Source organism: Oncorhynchus mykiss, chromosome 6, assembly GCF_013265735.2.
Source record: "Oncorhynchus mykiss isolate Arlee chromosome 6, USDA_OmykA_1.1, whole genome shotgun sequence".
NCBI classification, from domain to species: domain Eukaryota; kingdom Metazoa; phylum Chordata; class Actinopteri; order Salmoniformes; family Salmonidae; genus Oncorhynchus; species Oncorhynchus mykiss.
In genome coordinates, this window is record NC_048570.1 from 34,868,199 (window position 1) to 34,886,185 (window position 17,987).

The window sequence follows — 17,987 nt, forward strand, 5'->3', positions numbered from 1 at the left end:
ATGCATATCCTGGCTTCAGGGCCTGAGAAACAGGCAGTTTACTTTGGGCACGTCATTCAGGCGGAAATTGAGAAAAAAGGACCCTACCCTGAAGAAGTTTAATGAGCTGTATAGGGCCAAAAGCAAATAAGAAAATTCTCACCCAGCGGTGACGCTCCTAGTGGCTGGTGATTTTAATGCAGGAAAACTGAAATCTGTGTCACGATTCTCATCCTCGTGTTCATGCTTTTATTTAAATGAACACTGAAATGACAAAGTGAAACAAGTGAAACAAATTCAAATCTAAACAGTCCTGTATGGTAAACACAGACACTATACAGAAAACAAACACCCACGCAACACAGGTGGAAAAAGGCTACCTAAGTATGATTCTCAATCAGAGACAACTAACGACACACTCTGATTGAGAACCCCATACCAGGCCAAACTCAAAACACAACATAGAAAAACTAACATAGACAACCCACCCAACTCACGCCCTGACCATACTAAAACAAAGACAGAAATAAAAGAACTAAGGTCAGAACGTGACAATCTGTCATAATTAATATCTACAAGAGGCGAAAAAACTCTAGATCACTTTTTTGCCACACAGAGAGATGCATACAATGCTCTCCCTCGCTCTCCATTTGGCAAATCTGACCATAGCTCTAACCTCCTGAATTCTGCTTACAAGCAAAAACTATAGCAGGAAAAACCAGTGACTCGCTCAATACAGAAGTGGTCCGATGAAGCGGATGCAAAGCTACAGGACTGTTTTTTGACGGAGCACAAACTGGAATACTGTATGTTCCGGGATTCATCCGATGACATTGAGGAGTTTACCACATCAGTCACCGGCTTCATTAATTAGTGCATCGACGGCATCGTCCCCACTCTTACATACATACAGTGCCTTGCGAAAGTATTCGCCCCCCTTGAACTTTGCGACTTTTTGCCACATTTCAGGCTTCAAACATAAAGATATAAAACTGTATTTTTTTGTGAAGAATCAACAACAAGTGGGACACAATCATGAAGTGGAAGGACATTTATTGGATATTTCAAACTTTTTTAACAAATCAAAAACTGAAAAATTGGGCGTGCAAAATTATTCAGCCCCCTTAAGTTAATACTTTGTAGCACAACCTTTTGCTGCGATTACAGCTGTAAGTCGCTTGGGGTATGTCTCTCTCAGTTTTGCACATTGAGAGACTGACATTTTTTCCTATTCCTCCTTGCAAAACAGCTCGAGCTCAGTGAGGTTGGATGGAGAGCATTTGTGAACAGCAGTTTTCAGTTCTTTCCACAGATTCTCGATTGGATTCAGGTCTGGACTTTGACTTGGCCATTCTAACACCTGGATATGTTTATTTTTGAACCCTTCCATTGTAGATTTTGCTTTATGTTTTGGATCATTGTCTTGTTGGAAGACAAATCTCCGTCCCAGTCTCAGGTCTTTTGCAGACTCCATCAGGTTTTCTTCCAGAATGGTCCTGTATTTGGCTCCATCCATCTTCCCATCAATTTTAACAATCTTCCCTGTCCTTGCTGAAGAAAAGCAGGCCCAAACCATGATGCTGCCACCACCATCGTTGACAGTGGGGATGGTGTGTTCAGCTGTGTTGCTTTTACGCCAAACATAACGTTTTGCATTGTTGCCAAAAAGTTCAATTTTGGTTTCATCTGACCAGAGCACCTTCTTCCACATGTTTGGTGTGTCTTCCAGGTGACTTGTGGCAAACTTTAAACGACACTTTTTATGGATATCTTTAAGAAATGGCTTTCTTCTTGCCACTCTTCCATAAAGGCCAGATTTGTGCAATATACGACTGATTGTTGTCCTATGGACAGAGTCTCCCACCTCAGCTGTAGATCTCTGCAGTTCATCCAGAGTGATCATGGGCCTCTTGGCTGCATCTCTGATCAGTCTTCTCCTTGTATGAGCTGAAAGTTTAGAGGGACGGCCAGGTCTTGGTAGATTTGCAGTGGTCTGATACTCCTTCCATTTCAATATTATCGCTTGCACAGTGCTCCTTGGGATGTTTAAAGCTTGGGAAATCTTTTTGTATCCAAATCCGGCTTTAAACTTCTTCACAACAGTATCTCGGACCTGCCTGGTGTGTTCCTTGTTCTTCATGATGCACTCTGCGCTTTTAACGGACCTCTGAGACTATCACAGTGCAGGTGCATTTATAGTAAAGGGGCTGAATAATTTTGCACGCCCAATTTTTCAGTTTTTGATTTGTTCGAAAAGTTTGAAATATCCAATACAGTGCCTTGCGAAAGTATTCGGCCCCCTTGAACTTTGCGACCTTTTGCCACATTTCAGGCTTCAAACATAAAGATATAAAACTGTATTTTTTTGTGAAGAATCAACAACAAGTGGGACACAATCATGAAGTGGAACGACATTTATTGGATATTTCAAACTTTTTTAACAAATCAAAAACTGAAAAATTGGCCGTGCAAAATTATTCAGCCCCTTTACTTCACCCCCTTTACAGCAAACTCTCTCCAGAAGTTCAGTGAGGATCTCTGAATGATCCAATGTTGACCTAAATGACTAATAATGATAAATACAATCCACCTGTGTGTAATCAAGTCTCCGTATAAATGCACCTGCACTGTGATGGTCTCAGAGGTTCGTCAAAAGCGCAGAGAGCATCATGAAGAACAAGGAACACACCAGGCAGGTCCGAGATACTGTTGTGAAGAAGTTTAAAGCCGGATTTGGATACAAAAAGATTTCCCCCCCAAAAAAAGAATATAAAAAGAAAAAAAAAAAGATATCCATAAAAAGTGTTGTTTAAAGTTTGCCACAAGCCACCTGGGAGACACACAAAACATGTGGAAGAAGGTGCTCTGGTCAGTTGAAACCAAAATTGAACTTTTTGGCAACAATGCAAAACGTTATGTTTGGCGTAAAAGCAACACAGCTGAACACACCATCCCCACTGTCAAACATGGTGGTGGCAGCATCATGGTTTGGGCCTGCTTTTCTTCAGCAGGGACAGGGAAGATGGTTAAAATTGATGGGAAGATGGATGGAGCCAAATACAGGACCATTCTGGAAGAAAACCTGATGGAGTCTGCAAAAGACCTGAGACTGGGATGGAGATTTGTCTTCCAACAAGACAATGATCCAAAACATAATTGTTAAAAAAGTTTGAAATATCCAATAAATGTCGTTCCACTTCATGATTGTGTCCCACTTGTCGTTGATTCTTCACAAAAAAATACAGTTTTATATATTTATGTTTGAAGCCTGAAATGAGGCAAAAGGTCGCACAGTTCAAGGGGGCCGAATACTTTCGCAAGGCACTGTAAATGTCGTTCCACTTCATGATTGTGTTCCACTTGTTGTTGATTCTTCACAAAAAAATACAGTTTTATATCTTTATGTTTGAAGCCTGAAATGTGGCAAAAGGTCGCAAAGTTCAAGGGGGCCGAATACTTTCGCAAGGCACTGTACATAACCCAACCAGAAGCCATGGATTACAGGCAACATCCGCACCTTGTATATATCCTCGTTATTGTTATTTTATAGTGTTACTGTTTCCTTTTTTACTTTGCATTGTTGGGAAATGGTTTGAAAGTAAGCATTTCACAGTAAAGTCTACACCTTTTGTTGACAAATACAACATTCAGTACCAGTTAAAAGTTTGGACACACCTAATCATTCAAGGGTTTTTCTTTATTTTTTACTATTTTCTACATTTTAGAATAATAATGAAGACGTCAACTACTATGAAATAACACATATGGAATCAGGTAGTAACCAAAAAAGATGACAGCTTTGCACACTCTTTGCATTCTCTCAACCAGCTTCACGAGGTGTGCCTTGTTAAAAGTTCATTTGTGGATTTTCCATTCCTTCTTGATGTGTTTGAGCCAGTCGGTTGTGTTGTGACAAAGTAGGTGTGGTATACAGAATATAGCCCTATTTGGTAAAAGACCAAGTCCATATTATGGCAAGAACAGCTCAAATAAGCAAAGAGAAACAGCAGTCCATCATTAATTTTAGAAATTAAGGTCAGTCAATCTGGAAAATTTCAAGACCTTTGACAATTTCTTCAAGTGTAGTTGCAAAAATCATTAAGGTCTATGATGAAACTTGTTCTCATGAGGACCGCCACAGGAAAGGAAGACCCAGAGTTATCTCTGCTACAGAGGATAAGTTCATTAGAGTTAACTGCATCTCAGATTGCAGCCCAAATAATGCTTCACAGAGTTCAAGTAACAGACACATCTCAACATCAAGTGTTGCCGAGGAGACTGTGTGAATCAGGCCTTCATGATCGAATTGCTGCAAAGAAACCACTACTAAAGGATACCAATAAGAAGAAGAGACTTGCTTGGGCCAAGAAACATGAGCAATGGACATTAGACCGGTGGAAATCTGTCCTTTAATCTGATGAGTCCAAATTTGAGATTTTTGTTTCCAACCGCCATGTCTTTGTGAGACACAGAGTAGGTGAATGGATGATCTCTGCATGTGTGGTTCCCACATTGAAGCATGGAGGAGGAGGTGTAATGGTGTGGGGGTGCTTTGCTGGTGACACTGTCTGTGATTTATTTAGAATTCAAGGCACACTTAACCAGCATGGCTACCACAGCATTTTGCAGCAATACGCCATACCATCTGGTTTGCGCTTAGTGGGACTATCATTTATTTTTCAACAGGACAATGACCCAAAAAACAGGGCTATTTGGGCTATTTGACCAAGATGGAGAGTGATGGAGTGCGGCATCAGATGACCTGGCCTCCACAATCACCCTACCTCAACCCAATTGAGATGGTTTGGGATGAGTTGGACCACAGATTGAAGGAAAAGCAGCCAACAGGTGCTCAGCATATGTGGGAACTCCTTCAAGACTATTGGAAAAACATTCCAGGTGAAGCTGGTTGAGAGAATGCCAAGCGTGTGCAAAGCTGTCATCAAGACAAAGGGTGTCTAATTTGATAAATCTAAAATCTATTTTGATTTGTTTAATAACTTCAACTTCAATTTCATGTTTTATTAGATTTTTTATTTAACTAGGCAAGTCAGTTCAGAAAAAAATGTTATTTACAATGATGGCCTACAGGTTTGTAGAATGTAAGAAAATAGTAAAAATAAAGAAAAACCCTTAAATGAGTTGGTGTGTCCACATTTTTTACTGTTACTGTACTTTACAGTGCAGCCAGCCAGTCAGCAAGCCAGTAAGCTCATCAACTAGTCAGCCAGTTCTGTCTTCCTTTCTGTCATTCACTCCCTCCTCCTCTTTCACTCAATGATGCTGCACATGCAGCCCCTGCTAGGCCTCTCTGGTTTCCTGGGAACTTGTCAGAGCAGATCCATTAAAGAGATTTAGAGTGGGGTTTGTTGTTGTTTGCACCACCCCATTGTCACCATGTCCCCCAAACTTCTCCCCTCGTTCTTCTTCACGGGACCCAGCCAGGCCATATGGTGTCAGTCTGTCCAGGACCCTATCCAGCACTCACACCTCTCTAAATAAAAACAGACAGGCACAGAGAGAAAGGAGAGCGAGAAAGGATTGGAGAAGACTGGAGAGCAGAGTGCTAATTCGCTTGGGTTTACAGATAACTAACTACCTGTTATCTGGATGTGGATGTGGAGAGAGGGAGAGAGAGAGAGAGAGAGCGAGCACTAGAATGACTTAACTTATTCTGTGGAGTAGGGATTAGTAAATGAATAGGAAAATGGCATGATATGTGTTAACAACAGTGAACATATCTGGTTTATTTGATCCTTTTCTTGGGCCAATTATGACATTGATCACTGTTGAAGTGTGTGTTTTTGTCTGCGGTCTGTTATGTTCAGAGACTGATTAGCTGTTTGTCTCAATGCAGTCAGTGCTTTTTAGAAAGGGATATAGCCGGTGTGCCAGAGTAAAGTAAAGGGTATACTACCACTTAGTTAAAGGTGTGTGTGTGTGTGTGTGTGTGTGTGTGTGTGTGTGTGTGTGTGTGTGTGTGTGTGTGTGCACGCACGCCAGTGTGCGTGCCTTTATGCTTGGCTGTGTGCATGGCCTGTGTCTGTGCTTGTGTGTGGACTGACAGCAGCATTTGATCAGGGGGTAGTGCCTGCACAATGTTGTACTATAAATGCAGCAAGGCGGTGCTCAGCTAAGTCAATGCAATCTGAATCACACCACCAGGCCCAGTAATTTACCGGCTGCTAATGTGTGCAGAAACAGTCCACCATTTATGCATAATGCCACAGCCTGAACGGCCGTGAAGAGAGCTAAGTATTTTTTGTGGGAAGCGGGTGGCAGAAGCAGCTGCAGGTGCTGGTAATTTACACCATAAAGAGAGAGAGATGACGGCTGCCTGTCAAAGGGAGGAAGAGGACCACGTAGGATGACATGTTTAATGGAGTTGAGGCAGCTGGCGGAATAGACGCCTCTACACCTCACCCTGCTGGCAGATCAAGCAGTACGCTCGAAAAATGTTTTTTAGACATTTGTGTGTGTGTGACAGGAGTGTTTGAGTCTTTCTGTAGTTTTAGATTGTGTGTTTTAAAAAAATATATGTATTAGGGAGTGGCAGGAGTTTCACGTTGTGTACTCTTTCTGACAGGCCCCAATGTCTGGGAGCCCGGTTCCATTAATGTAGTGAGAAGATGCTCAGCTGTAATGGGGAGAAGTTACCCGACCGTATGAATGTGGCACAGAAAGGTGGTGCTATCATAGAGTTGTGACAGCAAAACCATTGGGACCAAGCAGAAGTAGTCCCTAGTTTACTCTCCGGGGATTGACTGACTGCCTACACACACACACACACACACACACACACACACACACACACACACACACACACACACACACACACACACACACACACACACACACACACACACACACACACACACAAAGGAGTTTGATCAGGCCTGTGATGTTGTTATAGTGGACATTGTAACAGAGTCATGGATTTAAACCGTCAGAGCATTGATAATGTATTCAAGCTGTCACAAACTCTCTCCCAATGGGATTAATTGAAACACAATTATTATGTCTAACAACAGCTTACTGAAACAAAAATAGCAGAAACAGGCAACATCATTCTACAAAACCATTCACATGCCATTAGAAACGACCACAGGATAACTGTTACCTAAGTAGTGTGGTTCTGTAAGCACACTGTGGCTGGCATAGTGTATCTAATTGTTTAAAGATGCCCCTGTAACCTCTCTGTAGCCTCTAATGTAAAAGTGATCCCCAGCTGGGCTCTTTGTGTCTCCTAAATAATTACTGAGGATGGAAAGAGAAGTGCCGGCGAAATGTGATGATGTTCATTAGCCACCACCACCAGAAGGAACCCTCTCTCTCGCTCTCTCTTCGCTCTCTTCGCTCTCTTTCTATCTGTCATTCTCTTTCTCTCTCTCTCTCGCTTGCTCTGCCTTTTGCCGTGTGGTTTTTGTATGCCCGGTGAAAAGCACCGCAGGGAATGACCAGACCAGGGGATGCGGCTGACTCGCTGTACTACCGCCCCTATAGGGCCTGTCTGCAGTGCACTTCCACATCCCCTGCTCCATATTCAGATGCAGGCCGTACCATACTTTCCCCCTGCCTGGGATGACTGTGTGGGTTTTGGTTTTATACAAGCCTTTCCCCCCACCCTCCCCTCCCTTCTAGTGCAATTTGGCAACAAAGCTCGCCATTGCCATGGCAACGTGTTGGGGTCAGGCCAGTCTAGTGGTCTCTCCTGTTACTATGTCTGCCTGTAAAGACTAGCGGATCCCTGTTCCCGTCCAGATCCAGTCTCTCTCTCTCTCTCTCTCTCTCTCTCTACCCTCCACTCTCCACTCTCTCTGTCCCTCCCTGTCTGGCTCGGGGTGTGTACATGTGACAAAACATTATCCTGGTAAACTGCAGCGGTTGAATGTTTGTTCTCTGTGCAGCCCTGTGGCACGCTCAAGCACTCCTGCAGAATCTGCTCCACATGCTCCTCATTTCCAGGCGTTCCCAGCTAAAGCTTTCCAGATGGTGTCATCATTTCTTGCTGTTTTGGTTTTTGGTCTATGTGTGTGTCTATGTGTGTGTCTGTGTGTGCGTGCGTGGGTGCGTGTGTGTTTATGCTCCGCAGGTTGAAAGCTGGTTTAGTCTTGCATGCGAAAATATTATTTAGGCCTTCACGGAGGTTACAGTGCAACCAGCTATATCGGGGATGGGCAACTTTGATGGGGTTGGGGGTCACAATTATGAGGGACTGCTGTGGGTATGTGTATTCACATCCATACCCACCCACACATGCAGTCAGAGTGAAATGTTGTATAATATAAATAAACTTGCCGGGCCAGTTTATTAGGTACACCCATATACTACCGGGTCGGACCCCCCGCCTCGAGAACACCCTGAATTATTTGGGGCATTCTACAAGTTTCCAGAAACATATCACAGGGATGTTTCTCCATGCTGACGTGATGGCATCATGCAGTTGCTGGACGGCGGTACATTCATGCTGTGAACAGCCCCTTCCTTCTCATCCCAAAGATGCTCTATCGTTTGAGGTCTGGAGACTGCACGGGCCACTCAAGCAGACTGAATTTGCTGTCATGTCCCAGGTAATGTTATTCTGCTCCTCAGTTGTCCAGTGTTGGTGATCGCGTGCCCACTGGAGGCGCTTCTTATTGTTTTTAGCTGATAGGAGTGGAACCCGGGGTGGTCGTCTGGTGCAATAGCCCATCTGTGACAAAGAATCGACGAGTTGTGCGTTCAGAGATGCCGTTCTGCACACCACACTTGTACCACACCATTATTTGTCTGTTTGAGGTACTGGATTCGGTGTGCCTGGCACCGACGACATACACGCTCAAAGTTGCTTACGTCACTCGTTTTGCCCATTCTAACGTTCAATTGAAAATGCCACACCCACGTGACTCACTGTCTGAAAAGATAGTTTTATTTGACCATTTCAAAATGTACAAACATAAACATAGTAGTCCTGGCCTACACAGTAGACCTAGCCTACCAGACAAACTTGGGTTACACATTCAACAAAACAAAGGACAGGACGACATTGTCATAGCCTAGGTCCTAGAGCAGGACTCCCTCAGTAGATCAGCGATCTCAGGCTCCAACATTGAGCTAGATGATGGGTTGCCGACTCTAATGCTATCCTCGGCCTCTCGATCTGTGGCCTGTGATGCCAGATAATGGTGACGGAGCTGGTTGGCTGGCTGGCCCAGATGTCACTCTCAGCTCAGCCTCTCTGTAGCCTGGAATTTGTACTCCTCCACAACCAACGTGTAGCTGCTGCTACAGTGCCAAAAAAGGCCAGCACACATCTGTCCAGAGCAGTAGTCATTCTCACGACAAGCTCAGTCTCTGCCATTTTCAAAATACAGTCCGGTCTCATTGATCAAAAACCAGACGGTGCTGAGATGAATCTTTTCAATGCAAATATTTACATTAGTCAGCTAACTAGCTAGCTTGCCTAACCAGAAGTCAACATTCCATCAGTCAAGCAAAAAACACTTGTAAAACATGTAAAACAAATGAAATATACAGTACCAGTCAAAAGTTGGGGCGACAGGTAGCCTAGGGGTTAGAGCGTTGGGCCAGTAACCGAAAGGTTGATGGAATGAATCCCCGTGCTGACTAAGTAAAAATCTGTCGTTCTTCCCTGGTAGGCCATCATTTTTATTAAGATTTATGTTAACTAGCTTGCCTAGTTGAATAAATACAAATTAGAAATAAAAAGCTGGTACACACCTACACCTTCCAGGGTTTTTCTTTATTTTTTACAATTTAGAATAATAGTGAAGACATCAAAACTATGCCATCATGTCGTAACCAAAAAAGTGTTTAACAAAGTAGCCACCCATTGCCATGATGAAAGCTTTGCACACACACATTAAAATAATGTATGTAAAACAATATGTAAAACTAATTGGCAACCACTCATCATAGGAGCATGTAGGAGCTATCCATTTTCGTGAACATGGTGGGGTAATAAAGTGTCCGGTGAGTGTATATATGTATATAAATTCATATACAGTATATACAGTTGAAGTCGGAAGTGTACATACACCCTAGCCAAATACATTTAAACTCAGTTTTTCACAATTCCTGACACTTAATCCTAGTAAAAATTCCCTGTCTTTGGTCAGTTATGATCACCACTTTATTTTAAGAATGTATAATGTCAGAATAATAGTAGAGAGAATGATTTATTTCAGCTTTTATTTCTTTCATCACATTCCCAGTGGGTCAGAAGTTTATATACACTCAATTAGTATTTGGTAGCACTGACTTTAAATTGTTTAACTTGGGTCAAACATTTTGGGTAGCCTTCCACAAGCCTCCCACACTAAGTTGGGTGAATTTTGGCCCTTTCCTCCTGACAGAGCTGGTGTAACTGAGTCAGGTTTGTAGGCCTCCTTGCTTGCACATGCTTTTTCAGTTCTGCCCACAAATTTTCTATGGGATTGAGGTCAGGGCTTTGTGATGGCCACTCCAATACCTTGACTTTGTTATCCTTAAGCCATTTTGCCACAACTTTGGAAGTATGCTTGGGGTCATTGTTCATTTGGAAGAGCGTTAACTTCCTGACTGATGTCTTGAGATGTTGCTTCAATATCATCAAATAATTTTCCTGCCTCATGATGCCATTGTGAAGTGCACCAGTCCCACCTGCAGTCCCTCCTGCAGCAAAGCACCCCCACAGCATAATGCTGCCACCCCCGTCTTTCACAGTTGGGAGGGTGTTCTTCGGCTTGCAAGCCTCCTCCTTTTTCCTCCAAACATTACGATGGTCATTATGGCCAAAGAGTTATGTTTTTGTTTCATCAGACCAGAGGACATTTCTCCAAAAAGTACCATCTTTGTCCCCATGTGCAGTTACAAACCATAGTCTGGCTTTTTTATGGCGGTTTTGGAGCAGTGGCTTCTTCCTTGCTGTGTGGCCTTTCAAGTTATGTCGATATAGGACTTGTTTTATTGTGGATATAGATACTTTTGTACCTGTTTTCTCCAGCATCTTCACAAGGTCCTTTGCTGTTGTTCTGGGATTGATTTGCCCCAACGTACGTTCATCTCTAGGAGACAGAACGTGTCTCTTTCCTGAGCAGTATGACGTTAGCATGGTCCCATGGTGTTTATACTTGAGTACTAATGTTTGTACAGATGAACGTGGTACCTTCAGGCATTTGAAAATTGCTCCCATGGATGACCCAGACTTGTGGAGTTCTACAATTTTTTTATTTTTTTTTTGAGGTCTTGGCAGATTTCTTTAGATTTTCCCATGATGTCAAGTAAAGAGGCACTGAGTTTGAAGGTAGGCCTTGAAATACATCCACAGGTACACCTCCAATTGACTCAAATGATGTCAATTAGCCTATCAGAAGCTTCTAAAGCCATGACATCATTTTCTGGAATTTCCCAAGCTGTTTAAAGGCATAGTCAACTTAGTGTATGTTAACTTCTGACCCACTGGAATTGTGATACAGTGAATTATTAGTGAAATAATCTGTCTGTAAACAATTGTTGGAAAAATTACTTGTGTCATGCAAAGTAGATGTCCTAACCGACTTGCCAAAACTATAGTTTGTTAACAAGAAATTTGTGGAGCGGTTGAAAAAAGAGTTTTAATGACTCCAACCTAAGTGTATGTAAACTTCCGACTTCAACTGTATATACAGTGGGGCAAAAAAATTATTTAGTCAGCCACCAATTGTGCAAGTTCTCCCACTTAAAAATATGAGAGAGGCCTGTAATTTTTTGTTACTTTGGTCCCAGCTCTCTGCAGGTCATTCACTAGGTCCCCCCGTGTGGTTCTGGGATTTTTGCTCACCATTCTTGTTATCATTTTGACCCCACGGGGTGAGATCTTGTGTGGAGCCCCAGATCGAGGGAGATTATCAGTGGTCTTGTATGTCTTCAATTTCCTAATAATTGCTCCCACAGTTCATTTATTCAAACCAAGCTGCTTACCTATTGCAGATTCAGTCTTTCCAGCCTGGTACAGGTCTACAATTTTGTTTCTGGTGTCCTTTCACATCTCTTTGGTCTTGGCCATAGTGGAGTTTGGAGTGTGACTGTTTGAGGTTGTGGACAGGTGTCTTTTATACTGATAACAAGTTCAAACAGGTGCCATTTATACAGGTAACGAGTGGAGGACAGAGGAGCCTATTAAAGAAGAAGTTACAGGTCTGTGAGAGCCAGAAATCTTGCTTGTTTGTAGGTGACCAAATATTTATTTTCCACCATAATTTGCAAATAAATTAATAAAAAATCCTACAATGTGATTTTCTGGATTTTTTTTCTCATTTTGTCTGTCATAGTTGAAGTGTACCTATGATGAAAATTACAGGACTCTCTCATCTTTTTAAGTGGGAGGACTTGCACATTTGGTGGCTGACTCAATACTTTTTTGCCCCACTGTATATTTGGTTGGAAATCGATCCGCTGGCCTACAAAAGTGGTGCCGCGTCCGCCAGTTGCCCATCTCTGAGTGATGTGTGAACGTTTGAATATTAATGTGTTGTGTGTGTTCTTCCTGCCATGAAAAACACACACACACACACACACACTCACACATGGACCACCAGACACAATATCAGTGAGTGTAACTCTAATTGATCCCACAGCTCAAACACCTAGCGTGTTAACTAGACATGCTTCTATTAATAATAACCCAGGAGGTGGGGTCTGCCATGCAAATTGAATAACTTTGAACTGCCAATCTCCTCTTTGAGATGATGAATATTGATGGGTGGCATGTGAAGGTTCAGCCCTCCTAAAGAGGGAATACACCTGGTAGCACTTTTCATGTCCTTTATTGTCAATTTGTCTCTCTTTTTCCCGGTAAATTACTTCAGAGATGGCTCTCACGGTAATGAATTGCGTGACAAGTGGCACACTTTGGCTTTCTCTCTGGCCTTATGAGAAATGAATGTGATACCTTAGTGGGGTTGAAGAGGACTGTTCTGTTCGGCCTCGCGCAGGGCTGGATGTCAGTAATATTAAAGCCTCCTCTCAAAGTCGTGTCAGCTCAGCCCGCGACCTCTTTCTTTCTGTCATCCTTTTAAAGCACCAATATGTAGCTCGGGGAGAGAAGAGAGACCAGACGAGACTCTCACCCCAGAGATGTTACATCCATTCTTTGTGTTTGTGTTCGATGTGCCTAGCTAACACACAGGGCCTGGAGGAAAGCTTTGCTCACGCACCTTTGTAAATGTATCAGTGCTGTTGTGTTAGCGCTAATGTGATAGCCATCTGCTGCTCCCCCCCAAACCAATTATTTGATTATTCAGACGGAGCTGCTCCCTCTCCACAGTAATCCACACGGTAGGGGTGACTGTAATGTAGCCTAGCCTAGCAGAGCCATGTAGCAGAGAACAGATGTCGCAATCTAAACTTACAGCCCCGTGCAGGGCACTGTGTGCGGCTTCAGGCAGCAGTGTGTCAGTGTCCCGCCAGTTGGACTCTCCTTTATTGTTATTTCAGACTTTGTTTGTTTACCAATAACTATGTCATGATGTGTAATTGACACCATATCAATATCCTGGCTGCAACGTTATCTCTGGGTTATTTGCAAGTCGCCCTCGCGAGAGAGGTTTCTCACCCTCAGTGCTCTTCCTTGGTTTAATCAATAATTATGGGTATACACTACCCAGCCCTACCCAGGGATGACTCAAGTGCTAGACATCAAGATGAGGTAGCCTGGCCATGATGTAACAGTAGCTAACTGTAGCTGTCTGTCAACCTAACAAGGGGCCATTTTTACCAGACTGTACTGTTTTTTTTTTTCAAGAAAAGGTTCCTTCCTATCATTATAAGCTTATCAAAGACAGAGCCATAATATGATTAGGGACTTGAGGGAAGTATTGTGCTTCTGCTGACTGAATAAAACATGTATTGAGAGTCTACTACTGACTTTGTTGCTGTACATAGTCTTTATTTCTGCTTTGAATAATCCGACACAGCAAAGGTGCAGCTGTGCACTTGACTGTTCGCTAACATTAACCCCCGCATCCTATTTTTCCATACATGAATATCCTGCTAATATGCTCTAATATGCTTTCTTTTCTTCTCTTCCAGAAGAAAACTGGGGCCCTGAAGTCTCAGGAGCGGAAGGAGAAGGAGAGGTGGAGAGAGGAGAAGCAGCAGGAGACGGTGGTGAAGAGACAGAAGAAGGAGGAGGAGGAGGAGGAGAACGTCATGCCCACGTCTCTGGACCCCCTGGAGAATGGCTTCATCAACCACGCCCAGAGAGAGCAGGAGAGGATGAACGACAGACTGCTGAAGAAAACCTACTCCAAGAAGAACAAACAGGTCGGTTTTTTATTTAACTTAGTTATCGAGAAAGTACCATTGAGGTCAGAAGACCTCTTTTAGGGAGACCTGAGTGCTGTGTGGTGTTCTATTGGAATGTAAATGAAGCCACATCAGCCGGAGACGACATTACGTAAAGTTATGGAGGATAGACATAATTAAGGCTGAAGGCTATTTTCCATGGGGGTCCTGTTGCTGGTGTTGTTTCTCGTTCTGTATGTTCCCTGAATCACTCACTGTGTTGGAAGTTCCGTCACGCTCAGACTGACTGAGGCCAGTACTGGTGGCCAGGGGCAGCCTGTACTGCTAGGCCATTTGAGTCAGAGTCTGACACAGGGAGAAGATTAGGCAGGAAGCCATTAAAGCAAATAACGAGGCTGTGTAGTGAGAGCCTTCCTCATCTGACCCGAATACCTCCTTGGTAAGATATGTTAATAAGGAAGTTAATAGTGTTGTACGGTGTACCAAAACGTAGGTACTTTTTCGATACTATAACATGAAAATTGCAGTGGTGGAAAAAGTACCTAATTGTCATACTTGGGTCAAAGTAAACATACCTTAATAGAGAAGGATAGCCTAGGGCACACTACAACACGCAGGCATCATTTACAAACGGAGCGTTTGTGTTTAGTGAGTCCGCCTAGATCAGAGGCAGTAGGGACGACCAGGGATGTTCTCTTGATAAGCCTGTGAATTAGACCATTTTCCTGTCCTGCTAATAAGCATTCAAAATGTAACAAGTACGTTTGGGTGTCAGGGAAAGTGTATGGAGTAAAAAGTACATATTTTTATTTAGGAATGTAGTGAAGTAAAAGTAAAAGTTGTCAAAGATATAAATAGTAAAGTACAGATACCCCAAAAACTACTTAAGTAGTAAAGTATTTTTACTTCAGTACTTTACACCACTGGAAAATTGTTTCAATACTAGAATTTGTTACTTTTGGTTCTTGTATCGAATGTGTCTCGCATCGTACACTGACTGAGAGAATCAAGTCTGTCTAGTGATTTGTCGACTGGGCCAGTTCAACATTTAGCCTACATGCTCTGAAACCGCTGGTTCTGCGTCGCAGTCAGCACCACATTGTTGAGATTACACATGGAAAACTGATTGGTTGTTCATTCAAGCACCGTTCAGTCAAGGGAGTTGATGCATTCACATGGCACACACGAGCTGTCCAGACGAGCAAAAATAAGCACTCATCAATCCACTCGCTGAGTTCATTTATTTTAGAGAAAGTGATTTACAAGAGTAAACTTTCAATAGAGAACATAGTAGCAAACTAGCGATAGGCTACTGTTGATGACTGTAGCCAGAGCAAAAGTCTCTCTTAAAGGGGCAGTGTCTTATTTCAACATTGATGTAATTTGACCCAATATTATGGCCAGAATGAGCACATTTACCCTGAGATATATATATATATATATATATATATATATATATATATATATATATATATATATATATGTGTGTGTGTGTGTGTGTGTGTGTGTGTGTGTGTGTGTGTGTGTGTGTGTGTGTATATGTAACGGATGTGAAACGGCTAGCTTAGTTAGCGGTGCGCGCTAAATAGCGGTTCAATCAGTGACATCACTTGCTCTGAGACCTTGAAGTAGTAGTTCCCCTTGCTCTGTAGCTTTTGTGGAGCGATGGGTAACGATGCTTCGTGGGTGACTGTTGTTGATGTATGCAGAGGGTCCCTGGTTCGCGCCCGGGTATGGGCGAGGGGAAGGTCTAAAGTTTTATATATATATATATATATATATATGTGTGTGTATCTATATATTGAATTGTAAAGTTATGTTGTCTTCTGAGTCTCATATGATTTTCCAGAAGGATTTTAGTCTAATGTCAAGTGCCCACCACTCCATCTGCTACAGTGAGTCGGCCTACCATTACATCTGAGCTTGAATTTAACACAAAGTACAACAAAAAACGAAAAAGATGCCCAAGATTATTCTATGTTTGGCTAATATGCGTTTTGGTATTAGGTATCATGATAAGAAATCTGGCATCGGTATTGAAATAAAAATTCTGGTATTGTGACATCACTAGAAGTTAACATGCTCTACACATATATCTAGACTATGGCATTGACTGGAGAACCCTTATGTAGACTGTAGAGAATGCAGTGGCAGAATCTCTCTCTCTCTCTCTCTCTCTCTCTCTCTCTCTCTCTCTCTCTCTCTTTCCTCCAGCCGTGTTATCAGAGTCTTCTAAAACAGCTCCAAAGCATCTCTGGAATCCAATGCATATAAAACACAGCATTCCAGATGGGAATGGGGTTTGATGAGAGCCTTTGTGTTTTTATCTCCTACTGAAAATGTCCTTGGCACCATTGTAAACTGAGGCTATTATAGCCCATGTGGCTGTTTATCATCCTCGCTTCTCCCCACTGGCAACTTAGTTTGTTTCCTCCTCGATAACACACACACACACACACAACTTTCATACCGTGGTAATTGTAGTGGGGTTGGAAGCCTCAACAAAGCAGCCATCTGGATATGAAAGATGGTGTTTATGTACGTGTGTGTGTAGGTTTCCGTATAGCTGCTTTGATATCACAGAGAAGAGAGAGAGAGTCATTATAAAAACCTCCAAAGCCCCTCTAATCATGCTGCTTATTGAGGGAACTTGAATAGAGAGCTAGCTGCTTGATGTTGGAGGGTAAAATACAGACTTTTCCCAGGAACACCCTGGGGTCAGAGGAGGATGGGTCTGTGTTGTAAATGCCACCCTATTCCCTTTATAGTGCATCTGGTCAAAAGTAGTTCGCTATAAAGGGAGTAGGGTGCTTTTTGAGATGTGTCCTAAGAGCAAGGCTCTAACTATCATGTCTGTATGTAAGAGATTCACAGGGTTTGATGTCAGTGTTTGGCCCATGTGAATTTGGACTTAGTGTGCCTTTTACTGCCCCCTCACTGAACCAGGCTATATATTAGAAGGACTGCACTTAGGGGAGACTTTTTACTCAACTGAACCAATTACCCTAGGACCTCGTGTCCTTCCTCCTCTCTACTCCTGGTTTGCCTGACTAGCTCTCACGTCAGTCAGTGAAGAGATGTCCCCGGTGTGCTCTTATCCTCTTCCTGATCTTCCGTGGCTGGCAACTGGAGCAGAAGCAGGTTCTCTGCTCTCAGGCACGTATGGCAAGCATGTCAAAAACGATTTATTCGAATTCTGTTCTGTTCACAGTTCCCGGCCTCCTCTTTTGCGTTACCTCAGTAAAAATGTACCAAGGGAAGACAATATCTGTTATATGATGAATTGTGACAACTTAGGGCATTGTGATCTTCAATGACCTCAAAACTGGTTATGAAAACACATGATAATGCTGACTGTAGTGAAACAACAGCCCTGCCTGCTGCCCAGCCCTTACACACGCACGCACGCACGCGTGCACACGCACACACACACACTATATATACATCATACTCTCGTCTTCCAGCCTGCTGCGTGGCCTAGCATCCTATTAGTGATTAGATTTGTATTTGTATTTTATTTTGATTCTAATTTAGTCACATGCACAGATGTAGTTGCTGTGTACTGTGAAATACACAGATGTATTTGCTGTGTACTGTGAAATACACAGATGTAGTTGCTGTGCACTGTGAAATACACAGATGTAGTTGCTGTGTACAGTGAAATGCACAGATGTAGTTGCTGTGTACTGTGAAATACACAGATGTAGTTGCTGTGTACTGTGAAATACACAGATGTAGTTGCT

General features: G+C 42.8%; 1 protein-coding gene across 8 annotated transcripts in view; it reads left to right on the top strand.

The window, feature by feature from the left end:
* Positions 1 to 17,987, top strand: part of LOC110525840 (autism susceptibility gene 2 protein) — a 416,464-nt gene that overhangs the window by 83,214 nt on the left and 315,263 nt on the right. For all 8 annotated transcript variants that reach the window (XM_036979972.1, XM_036979971.1, XM_036979978.1 and 5 more), the window contains exon 2: positions 14,029 to 14,262. In XM_036979972.1, the coding sequence (XP_036835867.1) occupies positions 14,029 to 14,262 (234 nt within the window). The remainder of the gene's footprint in view (positions 1 to 14,028; positions 14,263 to 17,987) is intronic.